This window comes from Numida meleagris, chromosome 7 (genome assembly GCF_002078875.1).
Source record: "Numida meleagris isolate 19003 breed g44 Domestic line chromosome 7, NumMel1.0, whole genome shotgun sequence".
NCBI classification, from domain to species: domain Eukaryota; kingdom Metazoa; phylum Chordata; class Aves; order Galliformes; family Numididae; genus Numida; species Numida meleagris.
Window position 1 is genome coordinate 24651883 of NC_034415.1, and position 18676 is coordinate 24670558.

The 18676-nt window shown below is 40.7% G+C and overlaps 1 protein-coding gene across 1 annotated transcript in view; it reads right to left on the reverse strand.

The window, feature by feature from the left end:
• SLC1A7 (solute carrier family 1 member 7) overlaps positions 3837-18676 on the reverse strand; it is a 48966-nt gene continuing 34126 nt past the window's right edge. The window contains exons 9-12 of the mRNA XM_021404704.1: positions 15074-15268; positions 11802-11936; positions 7297-7396; positions 3837-5414 (exon numbers count right to left, since the gene is read on the reverse strand). Of these exons, the coding sequence (XP_021260379.1) occupies positions 5178-5414; positions 7297-7396; positions 11802-11936; positions 15074-15268 (667 nt within the window). The 3' untranslated portion in view covers positions 3837-5177. The remainder of the gene's footprint in view (positions 5415-7296; positions 7397-11801; positions 11937-15073; positions 15269-18676) is intronic.

Here is an 18676-nt window from a genome sequence, read left to right on the forward strand (position 1 = left end):
CTGATTCATCCTTGCTGCATAACACCCTGTTGAATTAAAAAGTATGTTTTCTTTGTTTATAGATGGGAAGCAAGCCCTACATTCTTGTGGTCTCTTGACCATGGATCACATGAGAAGTCTGAGGTAGTGAATAATGACCACTAAAGCAGCGGTCAGCCTGCCTGTTCTATTTGTCTCTTCCATTTGGGGTTGTGTGGAACAAACTCTCTTATAAATTCCTGAAGTATCATTCAGTGTGCTCCAAAGCAGTTAGTAAGGGATGAAATTTGAGCATCCTTAGCCATCATAGGCTAAAGTGAGAGATTCAATATATTCATTTCATTTGCAACCCAGCCCTTAGTGAATGGATGCGTTAAAGTCTTCTGTTCTGTGATCTCCCTTCTGAGTGCTGCAAAATCAGATATTTTTCAGCTGTTATTATTATTGCAAAAATTATTTTTGCAAAAAGATATGCAGTAGCATCCCCTTGGAAAAACCTGTGTTGCTTTGTCTCCTCAGCTGGGAGGCTACCATCTCAGCCAGCTTAGCGCCTGGAGGGGAAAACCAGCAATTCCTCGCAGCCACCAGCACTGCAATGAAAGGGAGCTGTCTTGATGTAAAAATGCACCTGGGCTTTCAGTAGAGAGCCACAGGAGTACTAAGCATTGTGCAAGATCAAAGGCTGCTGGAGTTTTCCAGATCCAGTTCAGTTCCCAGGTTACACATTTTGCTTGCACGCAGCAACCACCTTCTGTTAGTAGTTACTTCATTTTTTTGTGGAAAGCACAAGACTGAGGTCATTTTCAAGGCTATCCATCTGGCTTGAAGATCTGGCTTTCCAACTGCCCTGAAAATATGTCAAATCTGCTCTGCCTTTGTTAAAGAGGGTCTAATATTGATGTTGATGTTTGTTGTAGCATTGAAAGAGAGAGCTCATCACATAGCGATGCTACAGAGCTACTGTGCTTTAGAATTGCGTATGTAACATGGAGAGAGACTACATGACCTGTGTCAACTAGTTATTTAGATTATTTTATTTCTATATTGGGATTTGTATGTAATACCAATTCAGGTGATATAAATAAGCTTAGCTGCAATTAGGACATCAGTTCCACAAACAGCTGTATTTCGGTTGGCAACCAGAAGCTCCAGGAGCTCCTGGGATGTGTAAGTGCCCTGGTTGAGGCTCCTTCTCCTAGTTCTAATTTTTGCACAAGGATTCCTTGCAGAAATTTGGCACTTCAGAGCTTCCTGGATGTTGGCAAAATCCTCAGAAACCTGTGTTAAGATGTCTTTGATGATGTTTTGTACTACAGTAGTCTGCAGCGATGTCTTTCTTCTCAGTAGTATTTCAGAATAATGCAGCTGCAAATGAACCAGCATAAAACTAGCGCCTCTGATAAGTATGTGTTAATTTGGATAATTTCCCCAATTATTTCTTCCATAGCTGTATCTAACACATCATCCTTCTTAATTTTCTTCTCTCCCTGCAACACGCTCCCCTAGGATGCCATGAGCATACTTTAAACAGCTAAGTTCCCTTTCCTCTCAGCAGGGGGAGGTAACTTCAAAATGCCATTGAAAGTTGCCAGTTAAGAAATACGTTCCTCCCTCATGTACTGGAAAGTGTTCCATGCAAACTGTTGTAATTAGCAATTGATTGATTTTTACATAAAAGTTTTGTGTTTGTAAGGGTCATGTGCTTGCTTATATGCTCTGACAGTGGGAGAAAGATATTTACCAACACAAAGCCTGCAGTCTAACTCAATGGTCAACAGCTTCATTATTTTTATTGGACTGAAGTGCAATTATAGCTGGAAAATATGAACAAATTTGTACATGCACACATGCTGTGGAACCTGCTGCTAGCCTAATTGCACCATGTGTCAACCTGCTTGACAACAAACACCATGAGACACAGAAAAGAGCAAACATGGAGGGAAGCTCATAGTAAAAAATTCTGTAACTTCAGTCTTTGCCTCTCTACAGTTAACACTGGTGTCTTATGTTGTTAATACAGAATGACTGCAGTATCAGTCAGATGCTGCAGTCAAGCTTACACTACACTAAACTACATATGCATATTTACCAGAACAAAGAACTAAAGTGAAGTAGTCTGCTATATTGGCATAATTTTTAGGAGGAATGGGAGGCAAGTATTGGTATAAAACCCAAGTTTAAAAGATATATATATACAACAATATAATGTACCAAAAAAATTCATTTCAAAGTTGCAAAGCAAAACTGGACAGTCTGTGAATAGGGTTTGCATGCAGAAGGCTAATTTTAAAATGTCCTGTTGATTCCATAAAAATGTGCCCTTCACACACGAGACTTCCCGTTCCCTACATGCCAAATAGAGCATAAAGGGATACAACTGTGGATTTCAGTACTGTGTGGGGATTGTGCACCACAACCAGCTGCTTCTACTGCTGACTTATCCATCTGAAGTGCACCTTGTAGAAGTCACACAGCTTCTTTGCACTGGAGTTGACTTGGATCTCTGGAGACGTCGCTAAGCTAAAGAGTGGCACACTGGGTTAGCTGGCTCAGGCAAGCAGGCAAAGGGATTTGCACTTTGCAGTCAGCCAAAAGTTATATGTGCATGGAGAGGAAAGTGGTGGTAAGGCTGGCAGCGCTTTCTGCTTGGCAAGCCAAGGTGCTTTGGCATGGGGTGTGGGAAGACTCATCCAAAACCTCCTAGTTTGGAACTAGGTATTTTAAATCTTGGATCTACGTGGCCTCTTTCTTCATCATTTCTCTCTGTTCAAAGTGACTGTAAAGTGACTGTGCTGGCACAGCCAGTGTGCAGAGATCCTGCCCTCTCTATGCAAGCTTACACTGCTTCATCCTTGTCTGCTTGTTCCTGTCCCTGTGTCACCCCTTCGCTTGTGTTGACACAACTGTTTGTTAGGACTGCACTAGAAACATATGTGAACTGGTTTGAATTAAAACTGCTCCTCATCTGCTTATTCATCTGGCCTCCTAACTAGTTGGGTCTGTACAGCTGGGGAAGAGGGGAAGCAGTGCAGGGAGGAAGGGATGCCTGGGGAAGCAGGCGGGGCTGAGATCAAAGTAAGATGCTGTCTTCTGGCTGGTGCTGCTGCCCACTCAGCTTCAGCCCCCTGAAATCACTCATTCTGATGGCACTCAGCAGAGCAGGTGCATTACAGGACTTGTTCAGAGCAAATTGTTCTGAATAATGTCAGGGTTTTTTTTTATTCTATGTGTTCTGTGTTCATCGGTCTTCACTCTAGGATCAATCAGGAAAATAGTTACCATAATTTCCGTTGAAGTTGGACATCTCTTGATTGCAGATTCATTGCCCCGAGTACCTGACAACTGTCTGAAAAGCTCTGATTAATCAAAACATTATTATTTGTCAAGCAACCAGAAGGAGCAACTGCTCTGGGATGTATGGGATGTATGGGATGGGTATTTGTGCAGAATACAAAGAAGGGAAAGGCAGAGGGCACATCAGCAGTGAAATTGTATTAGAGACCTCTTGCAAAGAGCCTATACAACAAAAAATTGTATCGCTGCATTTAAAAATCTACAAATCTCCCCGTGTGTGATGGGAAACTGCTGAATTGTGGCATACACTGTTTTGAAATGGACAGAAAAGAAGCAAGTCTAAAGGCCAGGCCTTGTGGAAGCAACAGGGACTTGGACCTCTGGAATTACAGGCAAATAAAATGAATTTGTTGGTTCTGGCTTCACCTTTTAAAATTTAAGCTACCTCTACACTACAGCCCTCTGAAGCAACTAATTAGTGTGTAAGAAAGGAATTTTCTGAACAAGAGCCCTCAGAGAAGAGGTGAATATGCACATACGAGGAAAACTGTTAATCATGTGCATGAATCATTCCTGCTTCCTTTTTGGCTGGATTCTTTTTTTCTGTAGATGAGAGCACCATATTAGAATAGCAGGCATGTGTTATCTCAAACTGATATGTCACAAATAGCTACATATAGTATATCAGTTGTCTTGGTAGGAACTAGTATGTAATCTCTGGATCAAACCCCAGCTTTGAAAAGGTCCCCATACTTCCACTGTTCTTTTTGGCAGAGAAAGAAGACACCGATAGTCCAAGTACACAAACAGCCTGGTTTTGAAATGGCAAGTTTATTAAAAATGTTCTCTATCACAAACACTGAAAACATGCTCAGCAGATTTTATTGTAACTGAAAGATTCAGTAGATTATGCAAAGAGTATAACTGTCAATGTAGTTTGACCACTGAATCATGAAAAATAGCAGTCCAGTTTCCCCAGCAGACTCCCCACAGAACCCCAATATTAGTCAGCATCGTGTTCTAGTTTGAGTTCAATCTGCCCTTAGGATGAAGCGTACGGTTCACGAGCTCGAGCTTCAGATTGGTACGTATTTACACAGAAGGGCCTACAGGCTGCAGAGGAGGACACATTAGCACCAGTGCTTATGGATTCGGGCTCACACTGCCTCTGCCACTGTGTGTGCATGGTACTGACTCTACTGAAGAGTTAGGTTAAAAAAAGGTTAATAAATCTGGCACTTGGAAGGCAAACTGTGTTCTTCAGTGACTTAGGATCGTCGTGTTACGTATGACACTTGAATGCCTGTCTCTGAAGGCTGCCCCTCAGAATTACCTTACTATGTTTGCTTGCAAAAATGCACACTTTGCTTCACCTCGGCTTGAGGTGTTGTTTGGTGATATGTACAACATCTTGAGATCAGGAAATCAGGGTGATTTTCTTACTGCTGCTCTAAAACTAAACGCAAAGTAAGAATCTTAGACAAAATTAGTGTCTTCAGCAGTTCTGGTGAAACAAAAAAAGAGATATAAATACAGTGTTCACAATTACTCAGATACACAAAAAAGGCTTTGGTTAGAAAATTAGAAAGGGACAAATAAAAAAAAATAAAAAAAGAAGCCAAAGGAGTGTCAAATACTATACTGGAGTCAAATGAGTGCAGAATGAAACAGCAGCCATCCATTAGTTAGTTTTTCAGTATTGAAATCTTCCACCTAAAGAAGCCCGTGTCTCTTGCAAGCTGTGTGCCTTTCCTGACGTTCACAGCTGGTCCCCTAGCTCCGGTACAAGCTGAGTGGTGAGAATTCCACATTCTTCTGTTCAAGGCAAAGAGTCCCTCTTCCAGCTGTGAGGTAGAGACTGGGTATCAGGTCACTGGGGTATGAGATACCACTGAGTGTAGCAGTTACACATTCGTTTCTAGTTCATTTATTTCAATAGTGCAGTGGTCTTTACTGTTGGATTTCTTAGTGTGGTTCTCCACCGGGCTTTCTTCTTGCTCCACTTGTACAGGTATGTGCTGCTCTAACTCTTTCACTGTTTCTGGTCCACGAGGTTCATTCATGGTCTTCACACAGCCGTTTCTCTGGTAAGCCACAACTGGGTGGATGTTAAGAGGTTTAGTCTCACAGATCAATGGCACCTGTGTGAAAAGCAGTAAGATTTGGAATACTGCCACTCTTTGCAGTACACAAAAGGAAGGGTATTTTTACTTTGAAAGCTTCAAGTCTGCTTTGTGTTCACCAGGATTATCTGGGGCCTCCACAGACTTCCAGGACCTGTTTCTTATATACACTAAAGCATCTTTGCACCACCTGGAGAAAGTTAGGAAGCCTCTAAGTATGGAGAAATGCAAATTCTACACAGCTCTAATTTAGCTTATACCCACAGTAATACTGTTTTGCATCAATAAAGCAATATAAGTAGTATAAATAAATACTAGAATTTCAGGTTCGAGATATGGTCTCAGTATGCTGAGCTTTGGGCAGTGCTTGCTCTTAAGTGCAATTACAGAAACCAGGAAGTCATTTGACGTGGCCTTCTGCCTTCCTTCTAACCTAGTGTACTAATACCTGTCTTTTCAGTTTGTTCTATTTCAAAAGACATAATGAGGATTTTATTGAGTGATTCAGATATTAAATATTTAAGAGTCCTTTAAATCAAACCAGAAGTTCTGATGGGGAAAACAAGACATAAATACTGGAAAAGACGTGGGCTTGCAGCTGACAAAATTTGGCCTTTGGGTATACATTACTAAGTCCACAAATTACTCTGCCAAAACTTACGGCAGACTAACGGTATATTTTAATATAATTATGGAGTGAGATGCAAAGAAAAATCTCATCACAGATGACTAAATAATCCCTTAGGAGGGATTTTATATTCTTGAAACATCCCTTCTTGAGTTCCAATGGAGTTCTAAATTCAGCAGTGAAATGTCAGGCCTGCATTATGCACTCCTGGCTCTGTGCCTGGTGACACACCTTACCATTAAGTTGTTGTCTGTTCACTTTTTTGTAACGAGCTGCACGTGTAGCCCAGGTAGTCAGGCCTAATCCTGTCATCAGTAATTACTGCAGGTGCTAAGTACCTCTGAGGACAAGACCTTCTTTACAAAACTTGAAAGAGTTGGAATTTTAAATGCATGTTCCAGGAAGGCCTGAGAATGGGACTTACCAGAAAGACTGTCTGGATAATGGCAGAAATAATACTATCAATAAAACTTTGCTATTAGTACAGCTGTTTTTAAGTTCTGTAGGTGAGTAGAATACTCCAGATGTCACACAGAAGTGAAACATGCCTTGTGAATGGCAGTCACTACAAAGAATCTTTTCTGTATAACCTGTCCTGTCCTTGTGAAAGAAAGCTTGCAGAGGTGTGCCATTAGCTGGAATGGTTGGGGATTTGCACCTCCCAGCACGGTGGGCTCAGGGAATTAGGAATCTCCTTCACTGAGGAAAGAGCACTGCAAGGAAAACTGTGAGAAGGCATTCCAGGCATAAGAAAAGACTGAGTGATGTATGCCAAGAAAAAGAAGGAAAAAAAAGCATGGGAGCGGAGGGAGGCAGGAACAGAATATAGAGGTAGATGTGGTGGCTGCTTTTGTTGTGAGCTTATTGTTTGTGCATATACACCCCTATGAACATACCCAAGCTCTGTCACCCTGCTCTGTTGCTGGTCCCACTTTCAGAAGCAGGACACCTTGTCAGGGCTCGGGTACTGGGCACAGAGCTCAGCTCCAACATCGTGTGTGTGCGTAGGACAGCGCAGCTGCTCCTTCTTGCTCTGAGCCCCAGTGCGCCAGACACAGGCTGCCAAGAGTTGAACTTCAGTGGCTTTTTGCATAAACCCATGAAGAAAGACTCCTCCACCCTATCTGTCTAAGCAGCACATTGCCCAATTCTTCCCTCTGTCTGAAACACCTTTACATTTTGTTTGGAAACAAACGTGGGAAGCTGAGAGCTGGCAGGTTCTTTGCTGCAGCATGGCACACACTGTCACACCCTGGCTCGTGGTGCTCTCACCTCATCACCGTCCTTGATGAACTCCTTCCGGCAGATGTGGGCCATAATCCCCGCAGCCAGGGCATCTCCCAGGACGTTGATCATTGTTCTAAACCGGTCTCTGGTAAATGACATAGTAAGGGTAAATTGCTGGCTCTTTGGGCACATGTCTATGCCTTCATCACCGCAGTATTTACAGCTGAAAGTCAGGTTGGCTGTTTTTACAAGATAACAAGTTCAGAAGCTTAGTTATGTTTTCCAGTCTTTTCTGAGCTTAGTGCACTGTGCCTCCACGTGCTCTCTGACCAACACCTTGAGAACTCACTGAGAATTGTAGCCACTGACACTGAACCAGCCTGATGCATTGCTTCCACAAAAACAAGGTAGCACATCCCACTACCTTTATGGTTGTGTTGCTCTCTTTTTTTTTTTTTGTTTTAATGCAAAGTATTACAAATTAAAATAAGTTTTGTTACTTATATACATCAACTATATTATATATTTTAAACGATCTGCTCCAAAAGTAATTTGGACCCTTCTGTTTTATTATGTTGGCCCATGATATCAGAGACAGTTACTGATGGTATGGCAGTAGGAGTTGAACTATCCCACCAATATTCCATTATATTTTGTTGCTGTGTGACAGATGGCAGCAGAGGGGCAGTCTGACAAAATGGCGTCTGACATGGAAGTGCGTATGGAGCAAAGGAGCAGAATTGAATTCTTCCACGGGGAAAAAATGGCACTCATTGACATTCATTGACAATTGCTGAATGTTGATGGAGACCAGCCAGTGGATGTGAGCACAGTAAGGTGCCAAGCGGTGCATTTCAGCAGTGGCAACAGTGGGTCGCATCCACTGGTGCAGATTTTTATGAGCACAGCATGCAGGCTCTTGTTCATCACTGGTGAAAATGCAAAGCTAATGGTGATGACTATGCTGAAAAATAGTGCTTTGTAGCTGAGAGTATGCTCTATCAAGTAGTGTTATTATACTCTTCGTATCTGTCATAGTTTCCATGGAAATAAATAGAAGGCATTACCTTTGGTGCAACCGACACACATGCTGCCCAAGACAGCTCCTCTTTACTCAGTGAGGTCCAGGCAAGCAAAAAGGTTGGACACCCACTGTTGCTTCTCTTTGCATGCAAACTGATCCAGCACTAGAAAGGCTTAGCACAGCAGATCAAGACTGCATCTGTCTGCTTTCTTATGTTGAGCTCCAGTGCTATGGCCTCATTTGGAGGCTGATGATGCAAATGCCTTGATTTAATACAAGAAAAGGGCAGGCAGTCCAAACAGTACCTTGTATTAGGTATCAAGATCCCAGTCCTGCATTCCTGAGCAATCTTCTCGGCAAGAAGATCATTGTATAAATAGGAATAGCAGAACACAATTAAAAGCTATTCAGAAAATTACTAAGTAACTAGACTCACAACCTAGGCAGGCAGTGACCACTTACTTACATCCTGTTCATTTCTGAAAAAAGCCACGGTTGCCATGGGACCTCTGGCTCTCAAAGATTCTTCATTATCAGTTACCTTTTTTCCCAGTTTAACTTTTTATGTTTGACAGTATTGTGTGTACACTGAGTTTCACTATTTTTCATTTATTTATTTATGAAATCAGTTCTTCCCTGTTTTACATCTTTTGCCCACCAACATCTCAAAAATATTGACTGTAAATACACAAGAGTAAGCGGTTGCCATTGACAAGTGCTTCACTTGAAACTGCTTGGAATCTATTAGTTAAAACCGGTGAGATTTCAAATAGATGATATAGTTTCTAAGGCTGAAATATATCACAGTTTTCCAAGAAAAACATTCACATCTGAAAGCTGTGTCAAATTGGTAACTTAATTTATAAATGCGGTTTATAAAATGGAGGCTCAGAAATCTCCAGATGTTTGGCTTATTAAAGGTAGTGACAGTCCAATATCAACAGTGCCCAGATTTCTGATCCCGTAACTTAATATAGAAAAAAAATTGAAACTGTGTGCTGATATTTTTTTCTCCATATACTTTAGGCATGTAATCTATGCATGCAAATGTTTGTGCAGTTGCTTGCCTAACTAGAAGAAAGAGTTCTTGCACAAAATGTTATTTGCCTATGAAGTTATCCAAATCATACATGCAACTGCAAGTAATTTCATCATTTATATTCCAGCACCTACACCTAAATATGTTTGTTGAATTTAGGATCCAGTGCTAGACTTGTTGGCTGACTCCATTTTTCTGATACCCGTTGTTCTGAGTTTGGGTTGTGCCTTGAGGAAAATACCCACAATCAGGTTTAGTTAAGCAGGGAAAACTGTTAGAGCACAAATTGGGGAGATGTTCCTGTTACTCACAGGCTTCTTCTTCTTGGTTGACCATCAGATTTGGATTCTTGGAAAGCTGTTCTGGAATGTAAATTTTGGATCGTGCAAAAAGCTGTGATGGAGAATTTGTATGAGCAGAGCTCAAAAGTTTGTACTCTCTGTTGGTCTCTGATTAGGATCTGTTCTGAAGACAGAATTTCTGTGAGGAAACAGTGCACCATACTGAAACTCTTAAGAAAATAGACTGCATGGCACATTGTTGGACCAATCCTGCTCCATGTTCCTGTTTGCACACAGGTGTCTGCACCACATGTGAGTAGATCTGCATTGCACACCACTGAAATTTCTCTACTAAGAGGCCAACCTGCTGCTTATGGCATTTCTTCCAATGCAAACACTTGCAGCAAGTGTTGCAGTGGTATTCGAGCTTTAGAGGATATTATAATTAAAGACACAAAACTTTTATCTTGTATTTAATAAATTAGCTGAGAAACATTTCAATTTTCTTCTTTTGTCTCCAGGCACTTGCGAAAGGTATGTAGTTCACATACATGTTATGTCTACCTAAATGAATTCTAATATCTTCAGCGCATTGTAATGGATATTTCAGTTTTGTGAGATCATCTAATCAGCCTTCTTTAAGCATTCTTCATACTCTAGTGCTTCCAAAGCTAATATTGAAAATATTCATCATGTCAACCATGTTGACACTTCGCATCTGCAGGCTCTTGAAACCAAGTGCTGAAATACTGAAATATACTTTGTATATGAAAGGTCATCCACAAAAGACAGAAAATTGAGTCTGTTCCTTGCTCACTTTTTAATAGCATCTGGAACTATAGCCTGAGTGAGGTTTTTTGTCTGTTGTTTTGATATGTTTTGTAAAACAAAAAGCATAATTCGCATATACACTAGAAGACTTACTGTAAAAACAATGAAATGTGGATGTTGCAAGAGCTGGGTGGAAACTGAGCAATATAGAGGGAAAAGGGTTTTGTAATACAGTTTAAAATACTTTGTGACTGTTGCTGTGCTTCTATGACTATGGAGCTTCAGTGACTACTCGTAGAAAAGCTGCTTTATTGAATCTGAACGGCCATTCCTACATTTAGGTGGTCCCAGCAGATGCTATTCTTCCTTCACATGATAATATTCCTGATCTTTGTAAAATAAAGCGTGTCTTAGAATATGCAAACAACACAATTCTCATGATTCCTATTAGCAATAACAATATTCAGTTATGCTGGACAGGAAAGTAAATAATTCCTTCTCACAGTTCTTTGTAGAAAAATTCAGTGACTTGAAGTTGAACAAAATAGGCACCATAACAGAATGGACTTGAGATACATTTTTACACAGAACTCTGACATAATTAAACTTCACTGCATTAATATTGGTAATGGAGATATATTTTACATAGATTTTTTTTTTAAGAAAAGGACTGTTTCTTTGTGGATACATATGCTAGTTATGTAATTATTTGAAATGCCAGTGAGCTAGGGACCAGTATTTTACCAATCAATCGTCTTCCTAGACTATTCAAAATATGTTCATTTGTTTATGGACATTGACATAACAAGGTGAGTCCAAATAAATCACTTACTATGAATTTTTAAGGTGTTTCTTCTCATGGGTAAAAGGAATCTCTTCTAGTCTGAATACATTAAGTTTCAGCTTCTGTTTCTGCTGTAAAATCCTCAGTGATTAGGGATCCAGCAAAGCCACTTTTCTACAGATTGACTGCAGTGACAAAACTGGCCCTGTGAAGGGGGCTACATTTGCTACTGATGGCTATTTAGCACTGAAACCAGAGAACATAACTGCTTTGGGATCCCTGACAAAATGAATATATTCTCAGTCCTAATGCAGCACTTGCAAGTATTATATGCATGTTGTGTCATGGTTTAGTTGCAGTAGTGACTAAATACGGCAAAACCCAGTGCTGTGCTGTGGTGTGGGTGTATGTGCCTGCCGAGCACTGTCTCAGCCTCTCTGCAGTGTGCCTTGCTACATGGACATGTAGTTCCCAAAGCATCAGAGGGCCGGGAAGAACAGTGCTGGCAAAACACATTTCCTGGGAGTGTTGGCCCCTCATCCTGGTCCAAAATATGTACTTCCCATGCATTTTAGGTATAGTCATATTAATACCTTTGGAGAACACTTGTCTTTTTAGCAATGGAAGCCTCAGATGCTTAATGTTACTTACAGTGCCCAGTCAACAGCAATGATCAGTGTGATGTCATCCGTCGGGAGTCCGACTGAGGTCAGGACAATGACCATTGTCACCAGGCCAGCCTGGGGGATACCAGCAGCTCCTATGCTGGCAGCCGTCGCTGTGATGCTTTAACAAAGAGAGAAAGGAGTAAGCTTTACCAGTGATTGACTGCTCTGCAACATACAAAACCACGTTTCTACAGGAGTTTTCATAAACCTATCCTTCTTATACAAGCCACTGCAAAGAAATGCCAGTGTTTGGTAGACAGACGCCTGCTCAAAGAGCAAGGACAGGACAAACTTCTATTTAGCACTGCCCAGTGCTAAATTCTCACCCTCTACCTTTGCAGCCCTGGCTGTGGTAAGGATATTCTGTGTTCTCCCTTAAACCTCACAAGTGAGGAGAAAGGGGCTGTGGGGCTGTGGCCTCTTTGAGTGATGTCAGCTCTGGTGGGTCATGTCACCAGCACTGTATGCCATGAGCTTGACAGCGCTGCTCCCTGCGGCTTCAGCCTCAGCAGCAGAGCTCTCTGCAGACTTCTTTGAATCATCACTCAGGGCTCCCGTGCCAGGCAAATCCTGTGCTGGCGGCAGTGAAGGCCTTTCATGTCAGTCCATCACACAGAGGCGAGGCCAAGGGTAAAGAGGCTGGGCCAAGGGTGAAACTTGCATAGCACGTGGCTTTGCATACTTGGATCTAAATGTGAAGCAAGCACAAATGTGACAGTACCTCTTCAGTTTCAGGAAAGTATTTTTACTTGACCTTCACACCATTTTTTTCAGCCAGGCAAGCAGAAATGAATGGGAGACCAGAGCAAGAGTGGACCTGGCGGGCCTAACATTTTCTTCATAATGCTATTTTTAGGGGATGGATTTCATTCCTTTTTCCAGGAGCAAAAGTGACTGTTTATATTCATTCCCTCCTATATGGCCACTTCCAAGAGCCAGGCGATCCAGCAGAAAGACAAAAAATGAATTTTGACTATTGTAAATGAATAAGTATGTATGGTGATAATCCACTGCATTCATTGATCCAGAATTTCAGAGCTTTTGGCAAGCACCTAAGTCTCATCAACCTCCTTTGATGGAAAATGAGTGTAGCAGTATTCACCCATATGGAAACTAAGACAGAGAGATATCCAGTACAGTGTACCAGTAGAGCAGCATAAGTACTTGTAACTAGAACCCTTCCCTGAAATAAAAATTACGTGTGTGGGTATGATGGGGGAAGAGAAGGATTTAAAACTGAATTTTGAAAAAGTTAGCATCCTAATAGCATTTTAAAAGGCAGAGTATAGATAGGAAGGAAGGTACAGAAGCTCAGTGGTCATGTAAGAGATAAGTATAATGAATATGAATAATGAAAAGTGCTCTAAATTGGCTTGCTGATTAAAACTGCTTCTGCCTTCCAGGTTAGTTCAGGCAAGAATGTCTCATGATAGGGAGCAAAAATAAGAATGTTTATCTAACACTGTACAGGCAAGCTCATCTGCTCCTCCACTGCATTTTGACCTTAATGTAGATGTTTCTTCCTCTAATTGGCTCAGTTGATAGGAATATGATCTTTACTCTCTTTTTCTGCCACGTCTAGGTTTACATAATCACGCTGATATAAACTGCCAACCTGGATTTTACAAACTGTGAACAGAGTAGGCTGATTATTTTTCTAACGTTTTTCAAAAAATTATCCTGGCATCCAGTATTTGCATTTCAGCTCTCCACCTCCTACAGTATCTAGATTTAGGGAAGGTTTGGCCCATAGTTAGAACTGGGTTTCATATGTCCTTTAGGTACTGAATCCACTGTAAATTCCTATTTTCCTTTCTTTTGTAACCCAGCTTTTTTATTTCTTTTCCTCTTTTGGGGGGATTTTTCTAATCTTAATTTGTATTTTCCTTTTACTGTCTTCACCTTTTGTTGGTTGATACACACTAGCTCTTAATATAGGCAGTGAAAATAAAAAGATAAAAGAGGGTTCTGCTAAGTAAGTGTAAGAACTTACTTTCTTCCCATTTACCATCACCCTCCTCCCTCCTTCCTAATTTTTTAAATCACCATTCTCTGCTTCAGGGCATATGTAATGTCAGCCCATAGTCTGAGCCATATTTTGGGACCACATTCTAAAAACATCCCCAAATTCAAAATCACAAAAGACTAAATGCTAGTACAGGAGCATTCCAATAATTTTTAGTGAGAGGGAGAGACAGCCCAAAGCAAGAGTTCCTATGGGCACAGTTTAATTTCTTCTGCTTCTACTGTAACCAGATCTTGCCAGAAGTCCATCAGCAAGCCCCAGCTGTTATTGGGGGCTAGTTTCAGGACTTCTACCTTTTGTCATGAAGCTTTTCAAGTTCAGCAGAGGATGGACAAGGCCCAGTAGAATAAATTGGGCAGCGATGAGGTCACTGGGTGGGTAAGTAAGCCGATCTCAAATGTGTTGCACAAGGCTCTGACTATGAAGATTGTTTTTCTAACCATTTGTTCCCTGCTGGAAACCTACAGGTTTCAGTCCCTGAGGCATTCTTTGGAAGACACTGGACTTTGGAGTTATTCTGGCAATAACTGTTCAGCTGGATCTTTTCTTCTGAATCCATTACTGACCTTTCAAGGAAAGAGTATGCAGTTATAGCACACTCTACCACTGACAGTATGGTTGTTTATGAAGGCTTCTGCTTTGACAAGCAGCAGAGAAGACATCTAAAGAATATCTGAGTGCTGTGACATCTTGATGAAAACCTGCCCTGATAGTATCATCCTTCCTTCCCTGGCCCCACTCTTCCAAGGCTTGACAGAGCTTCCTAACACCTATTATTCCCTGTATCTAACCTAGGGCTTTTAGGTTGGTTTTTTTTTTTTTTTTTTTTTTTAACACTTTCTACTTATGCAAAGATACAAACTAGAGTGAACACAATTCTGAAGTTTAAAATAATATTTTCAATGGCAATAATAATAGTAAAAGGTACCAATTTCAGTAAGTGATCAAGGGTGTGCCTAAAGGTAAAAACTAGATAATTATTCTCAAACAGAAACCTGCTATTTGCTTATGTCCATGCGCTTCTTTTAAATGGTACGAGTACAACTGTACAATTTCCCCTTCTACAGTCCTTGATCTCTGCACTTCCTAAAAATAACCATCCAATGAGAAACGGGTGCTTTGAAAATTGAGATGAGTTTTGTTCTGAACATTTCTAGACATGAGAATCATAAGAATGTCACATTCGACAAGATAAGCAAATTTGGGCATGTGGAATTTGAGGTTTATACCTTATAGTAATAATCTGCCCAAAATCCAGTTCATAGTTGTTTACTTGTGCAATGAAGATGGCAGCCACTGCTTCGTAGAGTGCAGTCCCATCCATGTTGATGGTGGCTCCCACAGGCAGCACGAACCTTGCAATCCTCCTGTCCACATGGTTGTTCTCCAGCAAGCACTTGAACGTGATAGGCAGCGTGGCTGAACTGCAACACAGCAGACAGAAACACACCAAAATTATTATTCTTTCTGGGGAACAGAATGAATTGTAGAAAACCTTCTCCAGGAAGGATACATTGTGCACTGAGCACAGCTTTGTATTCCTTGGTCTGCACATGTGACTCACTAGCCCTGTAACTCAGTCATTTGCCTGGGGGATAGATGCAGTCGAACATACACATGCTAGAGTTATTGCAAATTTTGCTTTCCAAAAAATTAAAATGAAACTCTCCCTCTTTCTGAGAAAAAGGGACAGAAATCCTGCAGAGGTAGTGCTGTACACTCAAATGCAACATAGAGAAAACATCCCTGCAGCTTATTATTTAAACCTTTGAAAACTAATGTGCATTGTCTTTTAAAAAAATTTCCTTCTAGGCCTTCTGATAAAGAAAGCCATTTTTGATCAGCAGGAGTAGCCATAAACCAAGGAAAGGTACAAACCAATTAAGGCTCTTAACTCATGGCAAGGAAATGCTAAGTAAATACTTTAAAGCTACTTCTTAAAAGAGAGAAATAATCTGGGGGCAAGTATTGGTATCATGATACGGAGTTCTTTAATTTTCTGCTCCCTTGTAAACTGCTTGCCCCTGGCAGTGAAACAACGGTGTCTTCCCACTAGTATGGGCAGTCTGAATTGCTCAGTCACTGTATTACGAGTCTCACATCAGCAGTTTATCTCTGCTGTCTTACAATGGCCATTATCTGTTCTTCATAGGAAAAAAAAACCATATTTGATCGACAAATTCTTGTTTAGTCATTACATTTAACCTACAAAGTCACAAGAGGTTCTGAAAGCCCTAGTATTGTAACTCCAAAGTTTCAGGAATGCATTAGCACAATGTTTCCATGAGTAGGAGTTGTCATTTTGTATTTGTGCAAGCTGTTGTTGGAGGAAAAGCACAGTTAGCATTTGGAAAGGAAAAGTAGCTTCCTGCAACAGAAATGCAAAGGGACCAAGAAAGTGCTGTGACAGGATGCTTTCAATACAATTTCTCTGTTTTCCCTAGCCTTATAATGACTGATTGGTGAATGATTTACTACGGTCACTGCCATGAAAATCTGGGCAACAGAAATTCACTAGATGTGTAAATAAACAGAAAGGACAAGGAATCAAGAAAAATGTGATTACCTCTGGGAACAGGGTTATGTTCAACATTTTCATACTGGCAGTCCTAACATTTAATTGATATTTACTTTGAAAACCAAACAGAGCAAAGCATAACGCCTCAAACTACACATTAGATGTCATTTCTCTCTTGGGCATGCATCTGCTTTTTTTTTTTTTTTACACATTCATTTGCGAATGGCTGAATTTCTCTGTGCCTAGTTTATCACAAACTATTTATAAAGTAAGAGTGAGACTGGAGTTCACATGTAACGCAGAACAGAAAATCCTGGTGTCCTAGCAAAGAAAACCATTCCATACAGTCTCACTCAAATTCAGATCTTAGAGGTAGCAGGGTGTCTGTCCTAACTATTGCTACTGAAAGACTGTCCCATATTTAAGGCTTTGGCTTTGATTAATTACATGTAGCAAAGAAAAAACATTTTCTACCATCACTTTTGATTTATGTTCATATATTATTCCAGTGGCTGAAGAAAAAAAAACAACAAAAATCCAAAAATACATTAATTTTTCTATCCAGTTAGATTAGGTGAAGTTTGTGTTCTTGAAAGCAGTTTATCCAGTAGTAAACAGGGGAGCAGAACTACGAAAGCCTGAAATGTAACATTTATTTGGAGGAAAAAAATAAAGCACTGATCTTAATCTGCTAAGTCTTTTAAAACTTTCCTAAAACTTTCAGCTAAGAGGAGAGCTATCTTCTCCCTGTGCTAACTCTAACAATTAAAAATACATTTTTAGAGTCTTATCTCAGTTTTGTTTTGGATAAAATGCTGCAGCTGCAGAGACTGAACATAAGCTAATGCTGGATCAGGCCAAGCTCTTAGTGGTGTGAGGCACAAAGACAGCTAGTCACTGTGGAAGAACAGCTGTTCAGCTTGCTCTGTTTATCTTATCATTCAAATGCATTTTGATATTTGCTCCAAAAAAATCAACAAACTGATCTCATCTCTCCCTTTCGCTAAATCTGCCTTTAATTTACACTGTGCAATAGCCAAGATCTGAGTGTTTCATAAGGAGCAAAACCCTTGAACGAGTCATGTTTTATTGTTTGTCTTCAGAGAAGATGAAAATTGCTTCTTTTGATGGGATGTACCACTGAGAAGACGCTGATTTAATTCATTAATGGTATGGAAAGATGACCTAGAAAAATAAAACTCCCTCATACCATTGGAATGAGGAAAGCTAAAAACAAGACGAATTTTTGTCTGTGGGCCAAATACTGTTTTTTAATACAGAGGTGACAAGATCAGGGTTAACGTGGGGGGAAGAAAGCAGTAAGTCCAAAATCCACGGCTGTGCAGAACGTTTCACTGAGGGGAAATGGGTTGAAATAATGTGCGGATTCAATGAAATCATTGCCACGAGATGACTGTTAAGTTGCTCTCAGGTTCCCTTGTGTTACATTCTTGGGTTTTGCACATGGTACTGTTTTTCCCTCGTGCAGTTTGACTTTTAGCTTAAAAAGAAAGCTTTCCACAGGTGCAGACTAACTGGAATGAGTATCAGAACATTGATTTGTGGTCTTCTTTCTATCTTTAGATGTAGACATGAGCTGACAGAGAAACATCTGCAAGAAACCCATCAATATACTTAAAACCAGCTCTTTGTTCTCCTCTTAGATGATCTGAAAATCCAATACCCACATGATGAGTGTTATATAATGCCCCTGTGGCAAGTATTATTTAACCAAGTACAGATGTGTTGACTGTCAGGAGAAGCAGCTCTCCTGTCCAGACCCAATTACTTGTGCATTTCTGCATGTTCTTTTGGCAAAAACTCAGTTATGTGCAGTATCCATTCCTTTCAGTGTAATGAAGGTTAAAAGTTCAGCCATCTCTAGACAAGACAATGCTATCTGAGAAGCAAAACATTAAAACCCATGTTGGGCCTATATGGATTTAGAAAATATACACACTAGTGAGAAGAGGAAAAAATTAAATTCATCAAAAGCGTCCGAGCCTCAAATCTGGAATTTCAGAGCCATTCCTCAGGGCTCACTTTAACTTTGGTGGTAGCTTCTGCAAGCAGAGATACTAAATCTCTTCTGGTAGCAAGTCCTGCCGGTGGCTGCTGACAGCCTGAGCTGCTGGCTGCTGCCAGAGCTGTTCCCAAACTTTGTAGCTCTGTCTGATGCCTGTTGAGTACTCCACACTGGCTTTTTGGGGGACTTCTCTAGGAGTCAAACTCTACTCACGAGGAGTCGAGTTCCTAAATGGACCAGGGGGGTCTACGTGACTGAACACAGCCTAAATGTTAAGCTTTGATGATC